Source organism: Zootoca vivipara, chromosome 12, assembly GCF_963506605.1.
Source record: "Zootoca vivipara chromosome 12, rZooViv1.1, whole genome shotgun sequence".
NCBI lineage: Eukaryota > Metazoa > Chordata > Lepidosauria > Squamata > Lacertidae > Zootoca > Zootoca vivipara.
The window spans coordinates 54735388-54763341 of record NC_083287.1 but is presented as its reverse complement, the minus strand read 5'-3'; the positions used below and the strand labels follow the sequence as shown (position 1 = coordinate 54763341).

Genomic DNA, 27954 nt, shown 5'->3' with positions numbered 1-27954 from the left:
CACCCCTTAACCTTCTCTTCTCCAGGCTAAACATACCCAGCTCCCTAAGCCGTTCCTCATAAGGCATCGTTTCCAGGCCTTTGACCATTTTGGTTGCCCTCTTCTGGACACGTTCCAGCTTATCAGTATCCTTCTTGAACTGTGGTGCCCAGAACTGGACACAATACTCCAGGTGAGGTCTGACCAGAGCAGAATACAGTGGTACTATTACTTCCCTTGATCTAGATGCTATACTCCTATTGATGCAGCCCAGAATTGCATTGGCTTTTTTAGCTGCTGCATCACACTGCTGACTCATGTCAAGTTTGTGGTCAACCAAAACTCCTAGATCATTTTCACATGTACTGCTCTCAAGCCAGGTGTCTCCCATCCTGTATTTGTGCCTTTCATATTTTTTGCCCAAGTGTAGTACTTTACATTTCTCCTTGTTAAAATTCATCTTGTTTGCTTTGGCCCAGTTGTCTAATCTGTTAAGGTCATTCTGAAGTGTGATCCTGTCCTCTGGGGTGTTAGCCACCCCTCCCAATTTGGTGTCATCTGCAAACTTGCTCAGGATTCCCTCAAGCCCATCATCCAAGTCATTGATAAAGATGTTGAACAAGACTGGGCCCAAGACAGAACCCTGTAGCACCCCACTAGTCACTACTCTCCAGGATGAGGAGGAGCCATTGATGAGCACCCTTTGGGTTCGGTCAGTAAGCCAGTTACAAATCCACTGAATGGTAGCATTGTCTAGCCCGCATTTTACCAGCTTCTTTACAAGAATATCATGGGGCACCTTGTCAAAGGCCTTGCTGAAATCAAGATAGGCTACATCCACAGCGTTCCCTTCATCTACCAGGCTTGTAATTCTGTCAAAAAATGAGATCAGATTAGTCTGACATGACTTATTTTTCAGGAACCCATGCTGACTTTTAGTGATCACAGAGTTTCTTTCTAGGTGCTCACAGACTGTTTGCTTAATGATCTGCTCTAGAATCTTTCCTGGTATTGATGTCAGGCTGACTGGGCGGTAATTGTTTGGGTCCTCTCTTTTCCCCAGCGGGGTGAGCTGTCAGGCTTTTAATAGCCGGACAACTGCGCCTGCCTCCTCTCCCGTTTACCTGGCTCCTGTTGAGCTCGCCCTTTGTCACCGTCCCAAATAGAATCACTAGTTTGAGAACGTAAAAGGAAGGAGGAGAGTGAGCGGCGGGCATGCTTTTTCTTGGCCCAACTCCCGTCGCCTTTTGCAACTGTCCGGCTCGAGGAAAGCCGCTGCATCTCCCTGCCAGGAAGGGTTTTTCGCCTGCAAGGATGGTGTTTCAGCCCTCAAGGGCATCTCCATGTAGCGCTAGGAGAGATCCCCTGCCTGAAACCCGGGAGGGCTGCTGCCAGTCAGTGCAGGCAATATTGAGCTAGAATAGGGTTGCCATATTTCAAAAAGCGGAAATCTGAACACAGAAGTTGTTGAGCATTTCTTGGCAAAAGTTGCTGAGCTTCTTTCAGTTTTGCCCAAAGCAGTTGACCTTTTTTCTTCTTTTTATCTCAAAAAAAAAAAGAAGAAGAAGAAGAAGAAAGAAAAAAGAAGAAGAGATTACTCCGAATCTCGAAACTTCTTCCCATCCCCTTCCTGGGTCCTATTGTCAACATTTTAGAACTGCATATTATTCCATAGTCTATATTTTATACCAATTCATATTGTCCACAATGTTTGTTACATTACAAGTCAGATTAAAATCCTGCTTGCAGTGGTCTCTTAAATAAAATATATTCCCCCCCATTCTTTTTTTAAAAAGTTTTTGCCCTCCTCATTCCTGAGCTTTCCAGTCAGCTTTTGCCATTTTGGCGTAGTCCAGTTCATGAGCTATTTTTTAATGAAATTCACAAACAACTAAACTTCCAACATGGGTTGAAATATGTCTGGATTTGCCGAGACATTTAAGTGATTTCTGCCTGAACACTTGTTTCCAACGACCGAATCCTGGGAAATTCTGGACGTGTGACAATCCTAATAGATCAGGCATCCCCAAACTGCGGCCCTCCAGATGTTTTGGCCTACAACTCCCATGATCCCTAGCTAACAGGACCAGTGGTCGGGGAAGATGGGAATTGTAGTTCAAAACATCTGGAGGGCCGAAGTTTGGGGATGCCTGTAATAGATGGACCCCTGGCCTGATTCGGTCAAAGGCAGCTTCTGATGTTCCTAAAACATCAGGCAAAACTGGGTATCATTTTCTGTGTAAAACAAGAGCAGGGTTTTTAAATTTATTTACAGTGGAACCTCAGTTTACGAACACCTCGGTTTACGAACGCCGCGGACCCATCTGGAATGGATTAATTCACTTTCCATTACTTTCAATGGGAAAGTTCGCTTCAGTTTATGAACGCTTCAGTTTATGAACAGACTTCCAGAACCAATTGTGTTCATAAACCGAGGAACCACTGCATTTATTAATCCCAGGGGTCACATTCTCTTCTGGACAACCTTTCAGGAGTCACGTGGCAGTGGTGGGTGGGGCCAGAGGCCAATGTGGGAGGAGCAATAAATGCAAATTTTGCCTTGGGGTGGTAAGTTAGTTTCTACAGCCGCTCACACACCCTTCCCAGCCTTCATCCAAGCAAGCAAGAAGCATCGAGAGTTCGAGGATGCACTTCAAAGAGGCAAGCACACTCTGAGCAGGACCAACGAGGGGTGTGGCCTGGGGAGAAGGGGCGTGGCTAGTGAGAAAATCTATAAAATCACACGTGGCCTGGAAGATGTGGGTAGAGAAAGGGTTTTCTCCCTCTCACAAAACACTAGAATTCTTGGGCATCAAATGCACATTGGAAGATTTGGGACAGAGGAAAGAAAACCCTTCTTGAATTCTGATTCTGTTTTCTTGTGGGATTAACCGCCCCTCCCAGTTAGGTGTCATCTGCAAAGATTCATCCTTTGCCTAGCTTTTAAACCCCAACCAATATGGTTTTAACGATTTCTTCTTTCATGTGATGCAGCTGCCTGTTGAATTTTTCAACTTTCAGACTCCAAAATTGAGGCGGTGCTAAAAAGCTGTAACGTGACTTGCAGATACGGTAGTGTAGACAGTCTAAAAGCAAAAGACAAACAAACAAACAAACAAAGCAAGCAAACAACTGTCCACGCTTGTTTTTGGTAAGCCTGTGGAAAGGTCAAGAAATAGAGAGTTTCACCCCCTCCAAGTGTCCCTATTTTCAAGGGATGTCTCTGATTTAGAGAAGGAATCACGGTTTCTGATTTGATCCCAAAATGTCCTGCTTTTTCTTAGGATGTCCCTATTTTTATTGGATAAATGTTGAAGGGTATGGAGTTATTCGACCCCCCCAATCCATCTGAAGGCAATCCTGTATAGGGAAGGGTATTTTTTTAAAAAAAATGTTTAATGTTTCATTATGTTTTTTTATATATGTTGGAAGCTGCCCAGAGTGGTTGGGGCAACCCAGTCAGATGGGCGGGGTATAAATAGTAAATTTTTCATTATGGAATGGGACATCCCTATTTTCATCGGAGAAATGTTGGAGGCCATGGAATCTGAAATCATGTTTCTGAAGTCCATTAGCCGGCGGGACAGTCATTCTGTGAAATGCTTTGTATTTTTGGTCATGCACTTGCCAAAAAGCCCATGTCATTTCTCCGAAAAGTCTGCACTTCTCCTTTGCCAATGCTTCGCACTAATTCCCGCCAGGCTGTGGAAGAGGATGGAGGCTTTGCACCGACTCAGTTTAGGAGTCAAAGGAACAAGGCAGACAAACCACACGCTCAAGGTGCCAGTCCTCATTAGACTCCCCCAAACATGTTGTAATAGCACCAGGAACATTTGGGAACGCTGGGGTCCCATTCTCTTCGCCTGGTGTTCTGCCAGGAAATCATCCTAGCAAAAGGAACTGCATTTCTCCTGAGTATTTCGTGGGTTTTTTTAAAATATAAAACCTGCTGCTGTTTATGTACAGTATTGGTTTGTAAAATGAAATTAAAATTCCACCTCCCGAGGAAACCTTCTTAAACTGTTGAGACAAATAAATGTTACACAAGACCCCAAGACCGACACACTTTACAGGGTATCTGTTTCCATTTAGGATAATAAGGCACAATAGAGACTGTGGTGTACTTATGAGAAAAGGTTTTTGTGTGTGTGTGTGCCTGGGCATGTAAGCATGTTGTCTTTGTGTCAATATCCCCGAAGAGTGGAGTCCCCATCTCCTTTTCCAAAGTTGAGCTTTCTGCCTCCATCCATTGAGGTAACGGAACAAGATATTCGGAGCAGGAAATGGGCGTGGTTTGGGCCCTTCCCGAATGCTAAAAAAACCCACAAAGGTTACAAGGCATTCAAAAGGAAATATTAATTTGATAGAGGGTTGTAGCTCCTTCATTTTAGCCCCTGCATTTTAGTCCTGTGTGAGTGTCTGGAGGCGGCTGGAGGATGGATGGCGGCTAACAGATTGAGGTTGAATCCTGACAAGACAGAAGTACTGTTTTGGTGGGACAGGGGGTCTGTGAGGACGGGGGACTCCCTCGTCCTGAATGGGGTAACTGTACCCCTCAAGGACCAGGTGCACAGCCTGGGAGTCATTTTGGACTCACAGCTGTCCATGGAGGCGCAGGTCAATTCTGTGTCCAGGGCAGCTGTTTACCAGCTCCATCTGGTACGCAGGCTGAGACCCTACCTGCCCGTGGACTGTCTCGCCAGAGTGGTGCATGCTCTAGTTATCTCTCGCTTGGACTACTGCAATGTGCTCCATCTTTGAAGGTGACCCACAAACTACAACTAATCCAGAATGCGGCAGCTAGACTGGTGACTGGGAGCGGCCGCCGAGACCACATAACACCGGTCCTGAAAGACCTACATTGACTCCCAGTATGTTTCCGAGCACAATTCAAAGTGTTGGCGCTGACCTTTAAAGCCCTAAATGGCCCTGACCCGGTATACCTGACGGAGCGTCTCCACCTCCATTGTTCAGCCTGGACACTGAGGTCCAGCTCCGGGGGTCTTCTGGCGGTTCCCTCCCCGCGAGAAGTGGGGTTACAGGGAACCAGGCAGAGGGCCTTCTCGGTGGTGGCACCCACCCTGTAGAACGCCCTCCCATCAGATGTCAAGGAGATAAACAACTATCTGACTTTTAGAAGACATCTTTGGAGAAGTTTTCAATGTTTTATGTTTTATTGTGCATTTAATTTTCTGTTGGGAGCCGCCCAGAGTGGCTGGGGTATAAATAATAAATTATTATTATAGTATTATTATTATTATCGAATCTGAATTACTGCAACATGCTCTACGTGGGGTTGCCCTTGGGTCCAGTCCAGATGCTTCGACCCATGCAGAATGCTAGACTGGGGTTGGGGACATACTACCGCAAACAAATGACACAGGTGTCAGGGATTCTCCAGCTGTGATTGCAGGGGGTTGGACTAGATGACCCTTGGGGGTCCCTTCCAACTCTGCAATTCTCTGAGTCCATGAAAACCCTTGCACGGGCTTCCCTACTGCTACGAGGTCAGGTTCAAGTTTCTTGTATTATGGCACAATGCCCCGAACAATTTAGGCCCGGGATACTTTAAGTCATAATTGCCAAGTTCCTCTCTGAAAAATAAGGGACCGGACCGAAATTAGCATACCGGAAGTAGCGCGGCGGCCATTTTGGAACTGGGCGGAGCATGCTCAGAAGTGACTTTTGATGCTGCTGTGCCCAGTTCCAAAATGGCTGCCGCACCAGAAGTCGCACTGCTGCCATTTTGGAACTGGGCAGAGCAGCATGAAAAGTCGCTTCTGAGCATGCTCCGCCCAGTTCCAAAATGGCTGCCACACTAGAATAAACCGGGGGGAAACCAAAAAAATCCGTTTTTTCGGCTGGGGACAGCCGGAAAAACGGGGGTTTCCCGGGGAATACGGGAGACTTGGCAGCTATGCTTTAAGTACCACCTTTAAGTACCATATCACTGAGATCATATGGGGCTGCACTGACCCGGCCATGAACCAGAAGCACATATCCTATCAACGAGGGGACATTCCTTCAGTGTAGTGAGGTGGCCCTAACTGTTGTCTTTCTGTATTTTATTTCTTGCACCAGGCTTAGAGGTGATGTGGTTAAGAGATATATGAATAATTCAAATTAATGCATAAACAACACAGCACTCGCTTCAAGTAAGAGAGGCAAAATGAGCGCGCCGAAAATTGTCAGCCTTGTCAATCTCATGGGACGTCAGGGAGAGGCATCATAGTGAATAATCTCTCTCTTTACTTTCAGGTTGAATTCACTAATGAACAGCTTGAAGGTTAGTAACTTTTCTGTCTTTCACAAATCCCCCTGTTCTCGGAAGCAATGTTAACAGTTATTCCAGAGAGAGAGAGAGAGAGAGAATCATAGAGCTGTAGAGATGCTTGCTCCATCTTCTTTGAGACAGCCTTTGCGATATTTGAAGATGGCTATCATATCTCCTCTCAGCCGCCTCTTCTCTAGGCTGAACATACTCAATTCCTTCGACCGTTCCTCATCGGGCCTGGTTTCCAGACCCTCGATCATCTCGGTTGCATTTACGTTTGCAAACCAGGAAAGCCCAAAGCTAAAAAAGCCAATGCAATTCTGGGCTGCATCAATAGGAGTATAGCATCTAGATCAAGGGAAGTAATAGTACCACTGTATTCTGCTCTGGTCAGACCTCACCTGGAGTACTGTGTCCAGTTCTAGGCACCACAGTTCAAGAAGGATACTGACAAGCTGGGACGTGTCCAGAAGAGGGCAACCAAAATGGTCAAAGGCCTGGAAACAATGTCTTATGAGGAACTGCTTAGGGAGCTGGGTATGTTTAGCCTGGAGAAGAGAAGGTTAAGGGGTGATATGATAGCCATGTTCAAATATATAAAAGGATGTCATATGGAGGAGGGAGAAAGGTTGTTTTCTGCTGCTCCAGAGAAGCAGACACGGAGCAATGGATTCAAACTACAAGAAAGAAGATTCCACCTAAACATTAGGAAGAACTTCCTGACAGTAAGAGCTGTTTGGCAGTGGAATTTGCTGCCAAGGAGTGTGGTGGAGTCTCCTTCTTTGGAGGTCTTTAAGCAGAGGCTTGACAGCCATCTGTCAGGAATGCTTTGATGGTGTTTCCTGCTCGGCAGGGGGTTGGACTGGATGGCCCTTGTGGTCTCTTCCAACTCTATGATTCTATGATTCTACGTTCCTCTGTAAATGAGAGCCATGCAAAGCTTCCCTCCCCAGCATTTGACGGCCCAAACAACAACCCAATCTCTTTCCATACGCTGTTTAGATTAAAATGTTTTGGCTCCACCCCCTGCCCCTTTGCGAAATCTGGCGGGGATGTGTCCCTAAGGATGCAGCGCTTCCCAGAAGACTCTCGTTTTCTTTCTCCTGCTTTTGACTCGTTGCAAAGGCAGACCTTCCGTGGAGGAGAAGTCTCTCAATGACCACTAGGCATGAAAGGCAACACTCTGCTTCCATAGGCAGCAAATGAGCAGGGCAACCAAGATGTCTGGAAACTAAGCCTTACAAGGAGGGCTTGAAGGAGCTGGGTATGTTTAGCCTGGAAAAGAAGAGAGTGAGAGGAGACAGGAGAGCCATCTTCAAATATCTCAAGGGCTGTGGGACATGGAAGGTGGAGCAAGCTTGTTTTCTCCCGCTCTGGAGGGTAGGACTCGAACCCATGGCTTCAACTTACAAGAAAGGAGATTCCAACGAAACATTTGGAAAAAAACTTTCTGTCAGCAAGAGCTGTTGGAAAAGTGGGAAAGACTCCCACGAGAGCTGGTGGACTCTCTTTCCTTGGAGGTTTCAAAGCAGAGGTTTAGGGTGGCCATCTCTCATGGATGCTTTAGCTGAGATTCCTGCATTGCAGGGGGTTGGACTAGATGACCCTTGGGTCCCTTCCAACTCTAAGATTCTATGATTCTGAAGATCATTTGCTGGAAGCCACGGGAAGGGAGAAGGATCCTGAGTTCGAGTCCTGCTTGTGGCGTTCCCACAGGCCAAGGACCGCTTTATTCCAGCATCCTGTTCTCACAGTGGCCATCCAGATGCCTTTGGGAAACATGCAAGCAGGATTTAAGCCGAAGAGCTACTCTTCCCTCCTGTGGCTTCCAGCCATTTCTACCTCCAGGGCTGTTTTTCAGCCAGAACTCACCAGAATCTCAGTTCTGGCTCCTCTCAGGCGGGTGCCACTGCTAGTATAAGAGAACAAAGGAGGCGTTCGTGGCAAGCTCTGGCACCTCTTTCTAGTCAGGGGTGCCAATTTGAATAAAATATTGGGGGGCCCAGGTAATCCCCGCCCCACATAATTGATCATATGACATGACACAAACACATAATTTGAATGGCAATGCCCATCAACAGCGGGGGGGGGAGGGAGCTCAATTTTGGGGGGGGGAGGGCAAAGGGACATTGGCCCCTAGGAACTGGCTCCTATGTAGCTAGCAGTCATTGATAGCTTTCTCCTCCTCCTCTTTCAAAGGCATCCAAATTGTTTCCCGTCCTGTGGGAGTGAGTTCCACAGTTTAACGATGTGTTTCAGGAAAGGCTTTATTTCCTCTGTCAAGAATCTCATTTGGAGCCCCGCTCCTGAGTAGGGGGGGTTGGGGGACCCCCTGGAGTAGATTTAGGGTACGCCCAGGGAGAGGAGAGAAAGGGATAGTCCAATTGCATGGCAGAGGGTTGGACTAGATGGGCCTTTGCGGTCCCTTCCGATTCTACGATTGTGCAAACAGCACCCCACTTGCAGAGTGCTGGATACAATCCGTCATTTTAAGAACCTTAAGAAAGCAAAAGCTTCTAGGCGAGACATATTGGATATGATCAATGCTCTGGGGCTTCTGGGGGGATTTGACCCAGATTGCCTTCCCGAAGCCTTTCCTCCTTCTATTGCGAAGCCGCCCCCCACAACCCCATCCCACTGTCTGTGGTCAGTGAAGCCGGAGATTTCTCTCTGTGGTTCATGCATGAACCCAGGGACTGAGCGGATCCCGCTGACGAGGAGTTTAGATAATGATAGGCCCTAACGAAAGCAAAAGAAGAGGCTGATATTTTTATTGTTCACTATTATTCTTTTAAAAAAGTTTCCATGTTTGTTCAGCTGCCACCAAGTGGGAGCTGCTGCTGATGCCGCCATCGTGTTCCCTCGTTAAAAAAAATAAAACAACAGGCCTTGCGTCCGGGATTCTTTGCAGACAACAGGGTGAAAATAGAAGCTTTTGTTGTGCGAACTCTGCAAGGGAGGCTGCACCCGAGAGTCTGGTGTTGCAATTTCAGGGTCGAAATGGCCATTGTGGTGGGAAGAAATTGGGGTAGGTGGAAGGACAGATCCTGAAGCTGAGGCTCCAATACTTAGGCCACCTCATGAGAAGAGAAGACTCCCTGGAGAAGACCCTGATGTTGGGAAAGATTGCGGGCACAAGGAGGAGGGGGCGACAGAGGACGAGATGGTTGGACAGTGTTCTCGAAGCTACCAACATGAGTCTGACCAAACTGCGGGAGGCAGTGGAAGACAGGAGTGCCTGGCGTGCTCTGGTCCATGGGGTCACGAAGAGTCGGACACGACTAAATAACTAAACAACAACAACAGAAATCACAGAATCATTGAGTTGTAGAGTTGGAAGGGATTCCAACCTCCTGCAATTCAGGAATCTCAGCTGAAGCATCCATGACAGATGGCCACCCAACCTCTGCTTAAAAACCCTCCTGTCCAGCCAAGCAGTATAGACAACATTCAGCTGTATTGCCCAACACAGTTTGACTCCTTCCTAGGAGCTGACAATTCATGCTCTGAGGGGGTTGAGACCCCAGAGATTAGGCGAAGGAAAATATGGAGCCCACAGTGTGATGCAGCAGCAAATAAAGCTAATGTTATTCTGGGCTGCATCATCAGAAGTCTAGTGTCCACGTCAAAGGAAGTCGTAGTATTGCTCTATTCTGCCTTGGTCAGACCACACCTGGAATATTGTGTCCAGTTCTGGACACCATAATTTAAAAAGGATGTTGACAAGCTGGAAGGTGTGCAGAGGAGGGAGATGAAAATGATGAAGGGTCTGGAAACTAAGCCTTATGAGGAACATTTGAAGGAGCTGGGTATGTTTAGCCTGGGAAAGAGGACACTGAGAGGAGATATGGTAGCCATCTTCAAATATCTGAGGGCTGTCACACGGAAGGTGGAGCAAGCTTGTTTTCTTCTGCTCCTGGAGGGTAGGACTCGAACCCATGCCTTCAAATTGCAAGAAAGGAGATTTCCGACTTGACATCAGGAAGAACTGGCATTAAGAGCTGTTCGATGGTGGAACGGACTCCTTTGGTAGGTGGCGGACTCTCCTTCCTTGGGGTTTTAAAGCAGAGGTTGGGTGGCCATCTGTCATGGGTGCGTTAGCTGAGATTCCTGCATTGCAGAGGGTTGGACTAGATGACCCTTGGGTACCTTCCAACTCTAAGATTCTATGATTCTGCAGATCATTTGCTGGAAGCCACGGGAAGGGAGAAGGATCTTGTGTGCTACACTCTTATGTGCTACATTTCTATGTGTGATGATTTTTTGGGGGGGCATTCAGAAATGATGGCTGATGAACCCTCATTGTCACAGACCCCCACAATGCCCCCCAAACTATTGAATTATAGAGATGTTAGAGACAAAGGGGGACGTGCTGGTGGTGTTTTCATTTTCATTTTCATTTTTTTGCACTGAGGACTGCTGCCCTGCCCTGAAACACCACAGAGGTCAATCTCTGACACGGGTTTCTGAGCAATTCCCAATTTTTCCTAGCTTCCTGACCTGGTTCTTTCTCTGCCGCAGTTCCTCCAGGATGTCCACAGGAGATGGAATGTAAACATCTCTGATATCAAGATCAACAGCGAAGTTCATTAAAAAAAACAAAATAAAAAACAATACAAAACACAAGGGGACAGGATCCCTTGAAAATAACAATGATAATGAAGGCTTGACTTTTTCATATACAAGTGAAACTTTTTCCACGATCGCATCCATTCCCTTTTACCTTTCACTTCCTTTCTTCTCCTCCACCTTCCCACTTCCTCAGCAAGCGTTTTTTTGTGTGTCCCCTCTCCTATACAGAATTCAAGGAAGTCTTCATGCTCTTCGACAGAACTCCGAAAGGGGAAGGGAAAATCACGTACGCGCAGTGCGGAGACGTCTTGAGGGCTTGCGGGACAAATCCCACCCAGGCGGAAGTTCTCAAGGTCCTTGGCCGGCCCAAGCATGATGGTGAGAGACTTCTCGTCCTGTTTTCATGATGGCAACTTCATGGGACAGGTTTGGCTTCTCGGGTCTGTCTTAGGAGTGTTGGCGCCAATGAGCTACAGGTTATTGAGGAGGGGCCTCTCTCTGACATTTTATTCATCTGTGCATAACACCTTCATTGGCTCTCAGTACGTTTCCAAGCACAATTCAAAGTGTTGGTGCTGACCTTTAAAGCCCTAAACGGCCTCAGTCCAGTATACCTGAAGGAGCGTCTCTACCCCCATCGTTCAGCCCGGACACTGAGGTCCAGCTCCGAGGGCCTTCTGGCGGTTCCCTCCCTGTGAGAAGTGAGGTTACAGGGAACCAGGCAGAGGGCCTTCTCAGTGGTGATGCCCGCCCTGTGGAAAGGCCCTCCCATCAGATGTCAAGGAAATAAACAACTCTCTGACTTTTAGAAGACATCTGAAGGCAGCCCTGTTTGGGGAGGTTTTTAATGTTTGGTGTTTTATTGTATTTTTAATGTTTTGTTGGAAGCTGCCCAGAGTGGCTGGGAGGCCTGGCTAGATGGGTGGGGTACAAATAAGAAATTATTATTATTATTATTATTATTATTATTATTATTATTATTATTATATACCTGAAGGAGCGTCTCCACCTCCATCGTTCAGCCCTGACACTGAGGTCCAGCACCGAGGGCCTTCTGGCGGTTCCCTCCCTGCCAGAAGGGAGCTTACAGGGCCTTCTCGGTGGTGGTGCCCACCCTGTGAACGCCCTCCCATCAGATGTCAAGGAAATGTACAACTATCTGACTTTTAGAAGACACCTGAAGGCAGCCCTGTTTAGGGAAGTTTTTAATGTTTGATGTTTTATCGTGTTTTTAATATTCTGTTGGGAGCCGCCCGGAGTGGTTGGAGAAACCCAGCCAGATGGGTGGGGTATAAATAATAAAATATGATGATGATGATATATCCCTTACCGTGATCTCAGAGCCTTCATGTTATATTTTGGGTGTTCCCCTCGTTCCTTATTATTTGCATCCTTAACTTGCATGCAAAACGGACGGTCAGCTCTAACCTGATTTCCTGTTTGTCCATCCTCAGAAATGAACCACAAGATGTTAGACTTCGACACCTTTCTGCCCATGCTTCAGCACATCTCCAAAGCCAAAGACACCGGGACCTACGAGGATTTCGTGGAAGGCCTGCGGGTTTTCGACAAGGAAGGGAACGGCAAGGTCATGGGAGCCGAACTTCGCCATGTTTTGGCCACTCTCGGTGAGCTGATCTATAGTCCTACAACGCGGCCCTCTAAGCCGATTTTGCAGGAATCGTAGAATCACGGAACTGTGGCTTTTGTTCTGTATTTTTTACATTGTGAACTGCCCTGAGATTTTCAGATGAAGGGTGGTATATAGATTTAATAAATAAAATAAATAAATAGAATAGTTTGGAAGGATCATAATCATCATTAAGATTTATATACCGCCCTTCAACACAAGATCTCAGGGCAGTTCACAATGTAAACTAGCTGTATACATTTAGTGATATATCTATCTATATCAATCTAATCGTAATGTATAACAAGCATGTAAGAGTGTTGTCACGCTGAAGTTCTCTTGGCCACAGACAGGTGGCGCTGCGAGCTGCGAGCTGCGAGCTGCAGTGTAACGATGGAGGGGCAGGATTGCTGCAATAACATCCATCGTTACTTTCTTTTTAAAAATTTTTTTAAAAAAAACTTTATTCAGATAATTTTAAAAATACAGAAGCAAAAATACAAAATCAAAATCAAAATCAAAAATACAATAAAAATTCAAGAAAAAGGAATCATATAAAACATATAAAGAAAACCCAGTCATACATAAACACAAAAAATACAAAAATGCATATACTGTACTCAAAAAATAGAAAACAACGAAAGAAAAAAGAAAGAAAGAAAAAATAAAAGAAAAAAAAGACATCAAAGAAGATTTACAACACGCTTCCCTATGTAAAGTCATTTTCCATTGCTGTAACTACTACTATGCCTATTTAAAGATCTTTCCATCATTCCTTTCATGATGTTTCTGTTCAAATCCTTTCTCTACTGCCTTAAACGTAACACTGATTTCTATAACATACATATTAAATTCCTTTAACTTTTTTAAAAATTATTTATACTTTTCAGGTTTATACATTTCACTGATTTTACAATCATTTTTGACATTTCAAAACTTGACTTCCTCCCCTCTCTTTCTGCAGTTCCTTAAATTTATTTTTAATATCTTCTGCATATCCAGATTAACTTAATTTGCTCATTGATTCATCTATTTTAAATATGTACTTTAAATATATTACAATAATCATGCCGATCTGTTTACAATTTATCTGTAAATATTCAACAAACCATTTCCATTCTTTTATAAAAAGTTTGTTCTCTTGATTTCTTATTCTTCCGGTAAGTTTTGTCATTTCGTAAGTTTCGTAAGTTTTTGCATCCATTCTTCCTTTGCTGGGACTTCTGCTTCTTTCCATATTGCATTCCTTTATCATTCTCATTCCTTTGCTTATATTTCCTGTCCTACCTGCTGTTTCATTTGACAATAATAATTTCTCCAAGGATCTTCACTCCTCCACAAACATTTCTTCTTTTGGGTCTCTTATTTTTGCCATTAATTTTGCCATCTCCGTCCAATAGTTTTAAAAGTCCACTCCTTTTTCTTTGGAACAACTTCTTTCCATTTCTGGGTATACAGAATTCTGGCTGCGGACATAATATACAGAAACGTTTTAACCAACTTTTTTGGCCCAACGCGGCCAAAACTGGAATCTTGCCCCCCAAATCAGTTAGTGATTTGAGCTTTGACCGAATCACATAGTCCTACTTGTAATTTGCTTTGGGCTCTTACTTAACCCTGAAAATTTGAGTCAACTTGTGTATCTTTTTTTCTGTTCCAGGCGAAAGGCTGACTGAGGAGGAGGTCGATAAGCTAATGGTTGGCCAGGAAGACTCCAATGGTTGCATCAGCTATGAAGGTACCTTGGTTCTCAAACTTAATCCATTCCAGAAATCCGTTCAAAAACCAAAGCGTTCCAAAACCAAGGCACGCTTTCCCATAGAAAGTAATGCAAAACAGAACATCCGTTCCAGACTTTTAAAAACCACCCCTAAAACAGCAATTTAATATGGATTTTACTATCTAACGAGGCCATTGATCCATAAAATGAAAGCATTAATCAATGTACTATACTATAAAATAAGACAGAATGGTAGATGATAAAAATTAAAACTACTTTTTTTCTTTCTTACCTGAACTGAGAATAGTCATTGTTTGGATGGGGGGCTTTTATCCATTTCCACAGCCACACAATCAATCAATTGGTGGCTGAACTGGGTTCCGCACAGTCACGAAAACAAATTAACCGGAAAGGCCCCAGAAAACAAAAAAGCAAAATAAATAGCAAAAACAAAAGCGCCAAACCTAATCCGTTCCGGAAGTCCGTTTGACAAGCGTTTGGCAAGCGCTTTCCGGGCTTTGAGAAGGTGCCCTCCTTGGCTTTGCGCCCGGTGCAACCGCAACCGCTGCTCGCACTGCCCTAAACCCACCTCTGAGCTCTATGTGGTTCTCCTTTTATGCCATTTTACCCTCACAACATCCCTGCGAGGTAGGCTAGACTGAGAGACTGGCCCCCAAGGTCACCCAGTCTCAGGCTTTGGGGACTCGGCTTCCTCCCTGCCTTTGGAGATAGATCAGCAGGACCAAGCGAAAAGAGTCGTTTGCCATTTAAAGAGTCTTTAAGGATCACAGCAAAAGAACAAAGCAGCTATTCTCGGAACGAAGGTGTTCCCAATTAAGGTTTCCACCCGCTTCCCCCCTAGTCACTTCTGTGCCTTGCAACCTGATCTCGCAACCACTGTGCTTTTTATGTAGCCACCTTATCTTCTCTACGTGACCTTGGACTGATAGGCTGGACATTTTCCAGTGAGAGAGAGTCTGTTAGCTCTCTCTCTCTCTCTCTCTTCCAGTTCTTCTTCACTTTGCCGTTCGCCTCTGTGGGAATGTTCAGGGACGCAGGAGAGGATATATTGTTTATTAATATCCTTCCTAACTTGCGCTAGCAAGTTCCGTTACTTAGCAGAGTTTTATATTCCCCTTTAAAACGCACAGCGGGTAGGTAGCCTCTCACTATCATATAATTCAGTACTGAATTGTATGTTCCTGGTAAGTCCCCTTATATCCCTCTTAAAAGAATAAAGATGCCACAATCTTGTGTAAAGTCAACAAAAGAAGCCTACTTACAACATCAGTTCACAGGTGGATCCCTGAAGACAGACTTAGTTACATAGTATATACATGTGGAAGCCAACAGAGCATCTAGCTCAAAAGCTGCTCCAACGATGCAGGAAGTCAAAGAGAGAGAGAGAGAGAGTGCTGCGTGCCTTGTCCCTTTTGTTACCTGGACAGGTAAGGTCACGCCCACCTCTAGTCACATGCAAAGGAAGTATGTCCCAGCCAGGAGGAAACAGGAAGTTTTCGACTGGCTGGACCAAACATTCCCCTGCATGTCCACTCTAGGAAAACAAGGAATGTTGCACTTGACTGCTACTTATGTATCACATTCCACAGTCTCAACTTTTGCCTTCAGAACTATGCCCCTCTGCAAACCACTGCTCCATATCTTTACTGCTCCACTGTTCCTGGGCAACTTTAGGATCCTGGTCAGGAGCAGCAGGAGGGGGAGGCTCCCTCCATTCCTCGTCAGAGCAGTAGTCCTCAGCCTGGTCTCTGACACCCAGTGAGATTCATGACTGAGTTAGGATTCAGACCCTCGTATCCCAAGCTCTAGCCCAACACTCTAACCATTACACCACACTGCCTCTGAGATACCAATGGCTCTCTTCTGTTTTTTTTCCCCCAGCGTTTGTGAAGCATATCATGGCAAGTTGAATGTCAGGTAAGCCAACCAAGGTCATCATTCTTTTGTTTTCAAAACCCCACCCCACCCACCGACCCAGATTGATGCATATACAGCAAAAAGGTGAAGAAACTGATTCTCCAGATGTTGTGGACTGAGGGGAGTTGGCTTGCATCTAGAACATCTGGAGAATGACAGTTATTCACAAATGGGTTGGTTTTGGGATGAATGGGACTATATTTATATAGCTTTCCATTATTAGATAATTTCAGTGAAGGGCTTGCTGATTATCCAAATTGAAGGGCTTTATTCGACAAGCTGGAATGGGTGCAGCGGAAGAAAGCCAAGATGATCAAGGGTCTGCAAACCAAAACTTTTGAGGAACAGTTGAGGGAGATGGGTATGTATAGCTTGGAGAAGAGGAGATATGATGGCCATCTTCCAATATCTGGAAGGGCTGTCCATGGAAGATGGAGCAAGCTTGTTTTCTGCTGCTCCAGAGGGTAGGACCCAAACCATTTTTTTCAATTGACAAGAATCAAGTGGTTTGGGTTTCGAGTGCACATTAGGAGGAACTTCTTGACGGCAAGAACTGCCCAACAGCAGAACAGATTTCCTCAGAAGGTGGTGGAGTCTCCTTCCTTGGAGATTTTTCAACGGAGGTTGGATGGCCATCTGTCATGGATTATTGAGCTGTGATTCCTGCATTGCAGGGGGTTGGACTAGATTACCCTTTACCCCTCAAAGAGCTGCCGTTCTCAGAGTGGTTTAACTATCAATCCCTCTTCCTTAGGGAACTCTGGGGATTGCGGCTTTGGGCAGAGAATAGGGACCTCCCAACAACTCTGACCACCCAGAACAAACTACAGCTCCCAGCAGGCCCGTCCTAGCCATAGAGGCTAGTGGCGCGGAGAACCACGGCGCCGGGCGCTGGAGGGCGCTGGAAGGGCGCCAAGTGAGCGCAGGGTTCCGGCGATCTGGCCAGGTCTGCGCTCCACAAGATGAGAGGCTGCGCCGTGTCTCTCTCCTTCTCTGAGGACTCCACGCTGCGCCTCCTTCTCGTTTCCCCAGCGCTGGGTTCCGCTCAGTCGAGCTTCGCCACCAGCGCGCGCACAGCACCCAAGCAGCTCTTGCTGGTCCCGCGGTGCGCATGCTGGTGGCGAAGCTTGACTGAGCAGAACCCAGCGCTGGGGAAATGAGAAGGACGCAGCACGGAGTCCTCAGAGGTGGCCTCCCGCTGCTGCCGCGGTCCGCTTGGCACTCCCGGGTCCTTGGAGGGGCTCTGGAGGGGGGCGCTGGAGGGACCTTAGCGCCAGGGCGCTGGATGGGCTTAAGACGGCCCTCGCTCCCAGGATTCTTTGGGGCAAACCAGAGCTGTTTAAGGTGGTATCATAGAGCTTTAAATGTATAACGCAGCCGATTTTGCCATTGCAAAGGAGCGCCAATCATCTCTTCCGCAGTCACTGAGGACAGTATCTTCCTGGAAGAAAAACACACAGAGAACAACAACAGAAACATCTGATTACTAAGAACCTCTGCTGATATCTTTTAGGCTGGGGGGAGGGGAATGACCTAGGATGCAACCACAATTTTGTGGGGAAAAATACTCTGTGTGTCTTAGATAAATTAGAAAACAATCCAAACTCTGTCCTATCAGTTCCTGTTTTCCTGCTGCTCTGGTTTATTTATCTGTCGTTGCCTCCTGATCTTGTTTGCTTAGGGAGATCTGAAATTATCCCAGCTTGTGGGGCCAAAGCCCTTTAAAACATGGGCTTTCATCCGGTCAGCAAAACCCCAGGGAGAGAGCAAACAAGAGGAGAAGATAAACTCAGGATGCTGAGTTCGAGTGGATGGCGAGGAGAAAGAGGACAGAGAACAATTTCCCTCCCTCTCTCCATTTGGGACAGATAAAAAATGGCCTTATACGTACCACAGAGTTAAGCTATGGAACTCCTGCAGGAGTCAGGAACGGCCACCAATGTGGATGGCTTTAAAAGAGGATTGGGCAAATTCGTGGAGGAGGAGAGGGCTACCGATGGCTTGTAGCCGGGATGGCTATGCTGAGCTTTCACGGAGCCAGGAAATCTTTCTGAATATCAGTTTCTGGAAACCACAAGGTGGGGAGAGGGCTCTTGTGCTTGGATCCTGCTTGCTGGTTTTCCACAAGTTGGCCCCTGTGAGAACAGGATGCTGGGCTATCTCGGCCATTGGCCTGATCCAGCAGTCTCTTCTGATGTTTTCATGTCAGTCTTGATGATTACGACTGAACCATACCTTCCAGCTCTCCTCCTACTTCTCAACATATGCATGCCATTCCCTCTGTCTCTGCCCTTCTTCTTCTTCTTCTTCTTCTTCTTCTTCTTCTTCTTCTTCTTCTTCTTCTTCTTCTTCTTCTTCTTCTTCTTCTTCTTCTTCTTCTTCTTCTGCTTCTTCTTCTGCTTCTTCTTCTGCTTCTGCTTCTGCTTCTTCTTCTTCTTCTTCTTCTTCTTCTTCTTCTTCTTTCATAAACACGGTTTTAACAATGGATCCGTAAGTGACTGTGGAGGCCAATTCTGGATCCACACTTCCTTCCACAGTGAGGACATTGGTTTCCAGGCGGGAGTTGATCACAGTGTGGATTTGCCAAGCGTGCCTTCCTCTTAGCATGTTTCTCCCTTGTGTCCTGAGATCGAGTGTCTTCAAAGCCCATGACACCTTTGGTCAAGGCTGTTCTCCACCTGGAGCGCTCCCAGGCCAGGGTTTCCCAGCTGTCGGTGTTTATACTACATTTTTAAAGATTTGCCTTGAGACAGTCTTTAAACCTCTTTTGTTGACTGCCAGCATTACGCTTTCCATTTTTAAGTTGGGAATAGACTAGTTGCTTAGGGACCTTAGGGACCCAGGTGGCTCTGTGGGTTAAACCACAGAGTCTAGGGCTTGCTGATCAGAAGGTCGGCGGTTCGAATCCCTGCAACGGGGTGAGCTCCCGTTGCTCGGTCCTAGCTCCTGCCAACCTAGCAGTTCGAAAGCACATCAAAAGTGCAAGTAGATAAATAGGGACCGCTCTGGCGGGAAGGTAAATGGCGTTTCCGTGCGCTGCTCTGGTTCGCCAGAAGCAGCTTTGTCATGCTGGCCACATGACCCGGAAGCTGTCTGCGGACAAACGCCGGCTCCCTCGGCCTATAGAGCGAGATGAGCGCCGCAACCCCAGAGTCGGACACGACTGGACCTGATGGTCAGGGGCCCCTTTACCTTTAGCATTACGCTTTCCATTTTTAAGTTGGGAATAGAGTAGTTGCTTTGGAAGACGATCATCAGGCATCCGCACAACATGACCAGCCCAACAAAGTTGATGTTGAAGAATCATTGCTTCCACACTGGTGATCTTTGCTTCTTCCAGTATACTGGTATTAGTTCGCCTGTCTTCCCAAGCGATGTGTAAAAATTTTCAGAGACACCGTTGATGCTTCCCCATCTCAACCCCTCACCTTCCCTGGGATGGATGTTTTTTTGGGGGGGATTTGGTTCAGTTCACACCTGAAGGCACACCTACCTCATTGAAAACAATACACGAACCATAACCTTAAAAAAACAAAACGCACTTCCCTGAATTTTGCAATATACTTCTCTGGCTAAGGAACACCTACAAAAAAAATTCTATGCTAGGGTAAAGCATGCAGAAGAATATACAAAAATGCACCGCCACTTGGGGCGATTTGCTGGCCAGATGTGTACTTTGGACAAAATGGGCAAAATGGAATATAATAATGTGTATATAAGGAGAAAAATGTTGCATGGTGCTGAATTGAAAATTACTCAAAAGGGCTTTTAAAAAAATGATAATATCAGAAACTGATGTGGAAATTTGGACTGAACCTAAGGCTGGGAAAATAAGGAGCAGAAAGGAAACAAAAATGTTGGAGTCCCTCGTCGTTCCTTCTTTTCCTTTCATCACAGCAAATTGCTGTGTTACTCAGATCTTCCTTTTGGATAGAGACCAGAAAAAATTGTTTGGTCTACTTTCCACAGTGGACCCAACCAGATCTGAGGATCCCAAACTTGCGCACGTCCCTGTGAGATGGCACACTTCTCTGGATTTTCTGAAGCAGCATGGGATTTAATGAAGCAGTCGGTAGTCTGCGAAAGATGAACTCAGAAAATATATATTTTATGTTCAAATCTAATGGAAAGGGTATGTTTTCTAGATGAAAGAGTTGAAAAGCACCAGAGAATTCTTATTTTACATTTTCAGAAATGTGTAGTTTCCATCCACTTTTGCGTACGCACATATTTCAAAAAAAGTTCACATAATCTGCACGAAAAGGAACAGATCTGCAATTGCATTCCAGTGAAATGAAACAGGACAGAATTGGCTACTCTGTCCATCTCTAATATATGGACTCCACAGCAAGTAATTTGTGAAGGAACCTGCTGGATCCCTGTCCCCTCTCCTGGGATCTTTACAGTCCATCTCTCCTTGTGAGTTGAGTCACCCACACTCACCTTGGTTCTCAAACGTAATCCGTTCTGGAAGTCCGTTTCAAAACCAAGGCGTGCTTTCCCATAGAAAGTAATGCAAAACAGATTAATCCGTTCCAGGCTTTTAAAAAGCAACCCCTAAAACAGCAATTTACTATAAAATAAATAAGAAAGGATTGTAGATGATAAAAATTAAAATTATTATTATTTTCTTAGCTGCACTGATGATAGTCATTGTTTGGATGGGGGCTTTTTATCCATTTCCGTAGTCACACAATCAATCAATCAATCAATCAATCAGTAGTTGGACTGGGTTCCACACGGTCACAAAACCAAATCAACCAAAATAGCCTCAAAAATAAAAACACAAAATAAATAGCAAAAACCAAAAGTGCCAAATACAATGGTACCTTGGTTCTTGAACTTAATCCATTCCGGATGTCCGTTTGATTGTCGAAATGTTCAAAAACTAAGGTGGGGCTTCTGGTTGGTGCAGGCGCCCCAGAAACAATAGCCGACAGCTGCATTGGACATTCGGCTTCTGAAAAATGTTTGAAAACCGAAAAACTTACTTCCGGGCTTTTGGCGTTTGGGAACCAAGGTACACTGTATTAAGGAAAATATGGGGGACTTCCTGATGTGGACTGTTCCTCAATTACTATTATTTTTTAAAAAAATTGTTGCTTTGGGGAAGCTCACAAGCAGGGCATAAAGAAAACAGATTGCCAGTCCCAGCAGCTTTTACCGAGAGAGATGTTGTTGTTGTTGTTTAGTCATTTAGTCATGTCCGACTCTTCATGACCCCATGGACCAGAGCACGCCAGGCACTCCTGTCTTGCACTGTCTCCCGCAGTTTGGTCAAACTCATGTTCGTAGCTTCGAGAACACTGTCCAACCATCTCGTCCTCTGTCGTCCCCTTCTCCTAGTGCCCTCAATCTTTCCCAACATCAGGGTCTTTTCCAGGGAGTCTTCTCTTCTCATGATGTGGCCAAAGTATTGGAGCCTCAGCTTCAGGATCTGTCCTTCCAGTGAGCACTCAGGGCTGATTTCCTTCAGAATGGATAGGTTTGATCTTCTTGCAGTCTATGCGACTCTCAAGAGTCTCCTCCAGCACCATAATTCAAAAGCATCCATTCTTCGGCGATCAGCCTTCTTTGTGGTCCAGCTCTCACTTCCATGCATCACTACTGGGAAAACCATAGCTTTAACTATACGGACCTTTGTAGGCAAGGGGATGTCTCTGCTTTTTAAGATGCTGTCTAGGTTTGTCATTGCTTTTCTCCCAAGAAGCAGGCGTCTTTTAATTTCGTGACTGCTGTCACCATCTGCAGTGATCAAGGAGCCCAAGAAAGTAAAATCTCTCACTGCCTCCGTTTCTTCCCCTTCTATTTGTCAGGAGGTGATGGGACCAGTGGCCATGATCTTGGTTTTTTTGATGTTGAGCTTCAGACCATATTTTGCGCTCTCCTCTTTCACCCTCATTAAAAGGTTCTTTAATTCCTTCTCACTTTCTGCCATCAAGGTTGCGTCATCTGCATACCTGAGGTTGTTGATATTTCTTCCGCCAATCTTAATTCCGGTTTGGGATTGGCCCTGCATGACATAGCTCATAGCTTCACTGAGTTATTCAAGCCCCTTTGCCACGACAAGGCATTGATCCATGAAGGGGAGTTGCTGGTAGGCCTGTCTAAAGCCATCCAAGCGCACAACTTGCCAGGGAGCAGCAAAACCCACCACGTGGAAACCTTTGCTCCTTCCCTAGCCCAGAGCCCGTGAGTCACTCTCCGTCTCTTCCGATACCTTTCCCAACGGGGATGTTGCTGTTGTTTAATTTTCAGCCCACACACAGAGCAGCCTCCTTTGCTGGCTCCCTTTCTTGCACAGGCTGCAAAATCTTGATAATCTGGAGCAATTTGTTACATCCGCCCGCAGCTTATTTTTTTTGACCCCCGGGGGTCAAGTACTCGCCTGGCTCGCAGCCCGTTCTCGTCAGATAACTTACAGCTCCTATATAGGCACTTTTCCCAGATTCCGTCTTCTGCGACTTCTTGCCTTGAGCAATGCAGCGAAGTTGTAGCCTACGACTCCCATTGCCAGCCATTTCCCTTATCTCTCCCTCTCTCTCTCCCTCATGGAGATGTACAGTATTGGGATCTTTACAGTAGCAATTCATTCTGAGTCAGCTCTTAAAGTGCCCAAACCTTTTTGGAGGGGGGGCACTGCCCCCTTGGTTCCATAAATTCATCCCTAGCATCCCCTGACCTATGCTATTTGTTGTTGTTTAGTTGTTTAGTCATGTCCGACTCTTCGTGACCCCATGGACCAGAGCACGCCAGGCACTCCTGTCTTCCACTGCCTCCCGCAGTTTGGTCAGACTCATGTTGGTGGCTTCGAGAACACTGTCCAACCATCTCGTCCTCTGTCGTCCCCTTCTCCTTGTGCCCTCCATCTTTCCCAACATCAGGGTCCTTCCCAGGGAGTCTTCTCTTCTCATGAGGTGGCCAAAGTATTGGAGGCTCAGCTTCACAATCTGTCCTTCCAGTGAGCACTCAGGGCTGATTTCCTTCAGAATGGATAGGTTTGATCTTCTTGCAGTCCACAGGACTCTCAAGAGTCTCCTCCAGCACCATAATTCAAAAGCATCAATTCTTCAGCGATCAGCCTTCTTCATGGTCCAGCTCTCACTTCCATACATCACTACTGGGAAAACCATAGCTTTAACTATGCCTGGCGTGCTATGGTCCATGGGGTCACGAAGAGTTGGACACGACTAAACGACTAAACAACAACAACTATACGGACCTTTGTCGGCAAGGTGATGTCTCTGCTTTTTAAGATGTTGTCTAGGTTTGTCATTGCTTTTCTCCCAAGAAGCAGGCTTCTTTTAATTTCGTGACTGCTGTCACCATCTGCAGTGATCAAGGAGCCCAAGAAAATAAAATATCTCACTGCCTCCATTTCTTCCCCTTCCATATGCCAGGAGGTGATGGGACCAGTGGCCCTGATCTTGGTTTTTTTGATGTTGAGCTTCAGACCATATTTTGCGCTCTCCTCTTTCACCCTCATTAAAAGGTTCTTTAATTCCTCCTCACTTTCTGCCATCAAGGCTACAGACCTATGCTATAAAAAGCATTATTCAGAAGAGCTGTTTGCATGACCCACAAAGGAAGATAATAACACGATAAAATTCAAAGCAGAAACAATTAATGGCACACTACTATAGAAAAGGACAGATCTGTCAATTTTGGCAGAACCTTTTCTACCCCATCCTTCAGCGGGCTGCATTTCCACAGAATTTGCAAATCTTCATTTCCAAATGGATTGCAGGAAAAGCCATAGGCCGGCACGTTTTCCTTACAGGATTGAGGTTGAATCCTGACAAGACAGAAGTACTGTTCTTGGGGGACAGGGGGCGGGCTGGTGGGGAGGACTCCCTGGTCCTGAATGAGGCAACTGTGCAGCCTGGGAGTCATTTTGGACTCACAGCTGTCCATGGAGGTGCAAGTCATTTCTGTGTCCAGGACAGCTGTTACCCGCTCCATCTGGTACGCAGGCTGAGACCCTACCTGCCTGCAGACTGTCTCGCCAGAGTGGTGCATGCTCTGGTTATCTCTTGCTTGGACTACTGCAATGCGCTCTATGTGGGGCTACCTTTGAAGGTGACCCAGAAACTACAATTAATCCAGAATGCGGCAGCTAGACTGGTGACTGGGAGCGGTCACCAAGACCATATAACACTGGTCCTGAAAGATCTTCATTGGCTCCCAGTATGTTTTCAAGCACAATTCAAAGTGTTGGTGCTGGCCTTGAAAGCCCTAAACGGCCTTGGTCCAGTATACCTGAAGGAGCGTCTCCACCTCCATCATTCAGCCCAGATACTGAAGTCCAGCTCCGAGGGCCTTCTGGCAGCTCCCTCCCTGTGAGAAGAGAGGATACAGAGAACCAGGCAGAGGGCCTTCTCGGTGGTGGCGCCCGCCCTGTAGAACGCCCTCCCATCAGATGTCAAGGAAATAAACAACTATCTGACTTTTAGAAGACATCTGAAGGCAGCCCTGTTTAGGGAAGTTTTTAATGTCTAACATTTTAATGTATTTTTAATCTTTGTTGGAAGCTGCCCAGAGTGGCTGGGGAGACCCAGCCAGATGGGCGGGGTACAAATATATTATTATTATTATTATTATTATTATTATTATTATTATTATTATTATTTGGGAATTATTGTAAATAATTTTGCCCAGTATTCACATTCCTGCATGCAATCTTGCACTTTTTTTATTTTTCACTAATATTTGCAGTTTTGTGCACACATGTATTTATTTTTTGGCTGGAAGAACTGTGCTGCGTGATTCATTTTATTTTATTTTTTAAAGGAAGGACAATTTTGCATTGTTTTTTGGTTTGGGAAGTGTGAATCAGATGTTAACACTGAACAAATACTGTACGTCTATATCTACCTAGGCAGCTAGCTATCCAGCATCTATGTAGTAGTAGTAAGGTAAAGGTAAAGGGACCCCTGACCATTAGGTCCAGTCGTGACCGACTCTGGGGTTGTGCGCTCATCTGACATTATTGGCCGAGGGAGCCGGCGTATAGCTTCCAGGTCATGTGGCCAGCATGACAAAGCCGCTTCTGGCAAACCAGAGCAGCACATGGAAACGCCGTTTACCTTCCCGCTGTAGCGGTTCCTATTTATCTACTTGCATTTTGACCTGCTTTCGAACTGCTAGGTTGGCAGGAGCTGGGACCAAGCAACGGGAGCTCACCCCATCACAAGGATTCGAACCGGCGACCTTCTGATCGGCAAGCCCTAGGCTCAGTGGATTAACCACAGCGCCACCCGGGGCCCAAGATGTAGTAGTAGTAGTCGTAGTAGTATATTCCACCTTTTCTTCAAGGAGCTCAAGGTGGCAAACAGACTTCTCCCCATTGCCATTTTATCCTCACAGCAACTCTGTCAGGTACTGTAGGTTGGACTGAGAGGCAGCAATTGGCCTACGGCCACCCAGTGAGCTTCATAAATGAGTTGGGATTTCAACTCTCATCTCCCAGGTTGTAGTCCAACACCCTAGTCATTATGCCAAACTTACTGTTTTATCTATCTATCTATCTATCTATCTATCTATCTATCTATCTATCTATCTATCTATCTATCATCTATCTATTCATTGATCTATCAATCTATCAACCAACCAATGAATAAAACTTTGTTTCCAAAATTGTTTTTAGGCTACGTCCACTGGAACTGGATACCGAGATTGGATTTCAACCAAACCCGTGGAATGGAATTAGTATTTCTACTCGTCAGAATCGATGCTCAGATCCCATCAACTGTCTTGTGTTTGTCTCTGTCCCTCTGGGATGGGCTCTTTTTCACTCTGTCTGGCCACCTCACACCTTTCGCCATGTCGTTCCCTCTGCTTGGAACAGCCACCTCCGCTTCCTTCTCCTGAATAAGCCCAGCCCTCTCCACAGACCCACTTCCACTGGTTTCTCTCTATCCCCTTAATTCTTTGGAGCAACTCCATCCTCTGCCTGTCTTTTTCCTGTAATAAAGACACCAGACCCCTGAGCTGGGATGCTGAGACTCAGTGTTCTAGGCAGAGAGCAGTGTTGGCACTCAATTAGCTTGAAATTGTAGTCCTCTACTACTACTACTAGTAGTAGTAGTAGTAACACAATAGTAATTTACTACTAGTAGTAACACAATAGTAATTTACTACTAGTAGTAACACAACAGTAATTTACTGCTAGTAGTAACACAATAGTAATTTACCTCTAGTAGTAACACAATAGTAATTTACTACTATTAGAAATAGTCCTGGCAACTAACCACTATTAGGCCTCTCTTACTGACACACGCAAAAGCATTAATCTTTGGCTCTTGTATGTAGCTGTGCTAAAATGGCTATATCTAGCGAAGCTACCTCATGTTCCAGAGAAGTTAGCCAAACTGGTTATTGGGATGTATAATAATAATAATAATAATAATAATAATAATAATAATAATAATAATTTATTTGTACCCCGTCCATCTGGCTGGCTTTCCCCAGCCACTCTGGCGGCTCCCAACAGATGAAAAACAGAATGAAACATCAAGCATTAAAAACTTCCCTAATCAGGGCTGCCTTCAGACGTCTTCTAAAAGTCAGATAGTTGTTTATGTCCTTGACATCTGATGGGAGGGTGTTCCACAGGGCGGGCGCCACCACCGAGAAGGCCCTTTGCCTGGTATATGCCTTATAAAGTGCCGGTTTCAGAATCTGGGGAAACTCAGAGGCCTGGACATCCATCTGTGCCTCTCTTTAGCTCAGGTGTGCTGAGACTCTGGGGGTCCTTGGGGGGTGCCAGCTTATGCCTAGGCATGCCACCCTCTTGAACCGGCTGCAGCCTCAAATGTTAGCAGGAAGAAACCCCAAAGATCGTGGGGGAGAGTCCCAGACTACACAGCTTTGTGGTTCGGCACAAAGCCAAACGAAGCTTTCCAGAAAGAGCAGAGGACTCTGCTTTTATACTGAGTCGCGCCATTGCTCCACCTAGGTCAGCGTTGTCCCCACTGAGCAAAAACAGTGGCTCTCCTGGGCTTCAGCCCAGGGGTTCCAGAGACCCACCGGGAGATGCCAACAAGGATCGAACCTCACACTTTCTGCGGGTAAAGAAGAAGAGACATCAAACAAGCACATTCACACTTTATCCCTGTCCGTCTGGCAACCTGGGAACAGAAGGAGAAAAGTCCCCTCCGTCTAGCTATCTGGCTCTTGATGACTAACAGTTGTCCAGTTTTGCTGCCTGGTACCTGGATAATAAATATTTGCATCGTCATTTATTTACCGGTATTTATTTGCTTGCTTACTTTCTTAGGAATATTTATACCCTGACTGCTACTCAAAGTTTTTGTCACATCTTTTTTTAAATTAAGTTTTACATTGCAAATTAAAATTCAAAGATCAACATTTGGGGCAGGGGTTAGCGACCTTTTTCAGCCATGGGCCGGTCCACTGTCCCTCAGACCTTGTGGGGGGCCGGACTATATTTTGGGGGGGGGAAGAAAAAAAGAACGAATTCCTATGCCCCACAAATAACCCATTTTAAATAAAAGGACACATTCTACTCATGTAAAAATATGCTGATTCCAGAACCGTCTGCGCATACCTGCCAAGTTCCTCTCTGAAAAAAAGGGACCGGACTGGAAGTAGCATACAGGAAGTAGCGCGGCGGCCATTTTGGAACTGGGTGGAGCATGCTCAGAAGTGACTTTTGATGCTGCTGTGCCCAGTTCCAAAATGGCCACCGCACCAAAAGTCACGCTGCAGCCATTTTGGAACTGGGCAGAGCAGCATAAAAAGTCACTTATGAGCATGCTCCGCCCAGTTCCAAAATGGCCGCCGCGCCAGAATAAACCAGGAAAAAACAAAAAAAATCCG

General features: G+C 45.8%; 1 protein-coding gene across 1 annotated transcript in view; it reads left to right on the top strand.

Moving 5' to 3' along the window:
* MYL3 (myosin light chain 3) overlaps window positions 1-27356 on the top strand; it is a 32361-nt gene extending 5005 nt beyond the window's left edge. The window contains exons 2-7 of the mRNA XM_035129918.2: window positions 6238-6265; window positions 11054-11203; window positions 12280-12453; window positions 14116-14193; window positions 16078-16113; window positions 25760-27356. Of these exons, the coding sequence (XP_034985809.1) occupies window positions 6238-6265; window positions 11054-11203; window positions 12280-12453; window positions 14116-14193; window positions 16078-16106 (459 nt within the window). The 3' untranslated portion in view covers window positions 16107-16113; window positions 25760-27356. The remainder of the gene's footprint in view (window positions 1-6237; window positions 6266-11053; window positions 11204-12279; window positions 12454-14115; window positions 14194-16077; window positions 16114-25759) is intronic.
* Window positions 27357-27954: the final 598 nt, after the last annotated feature.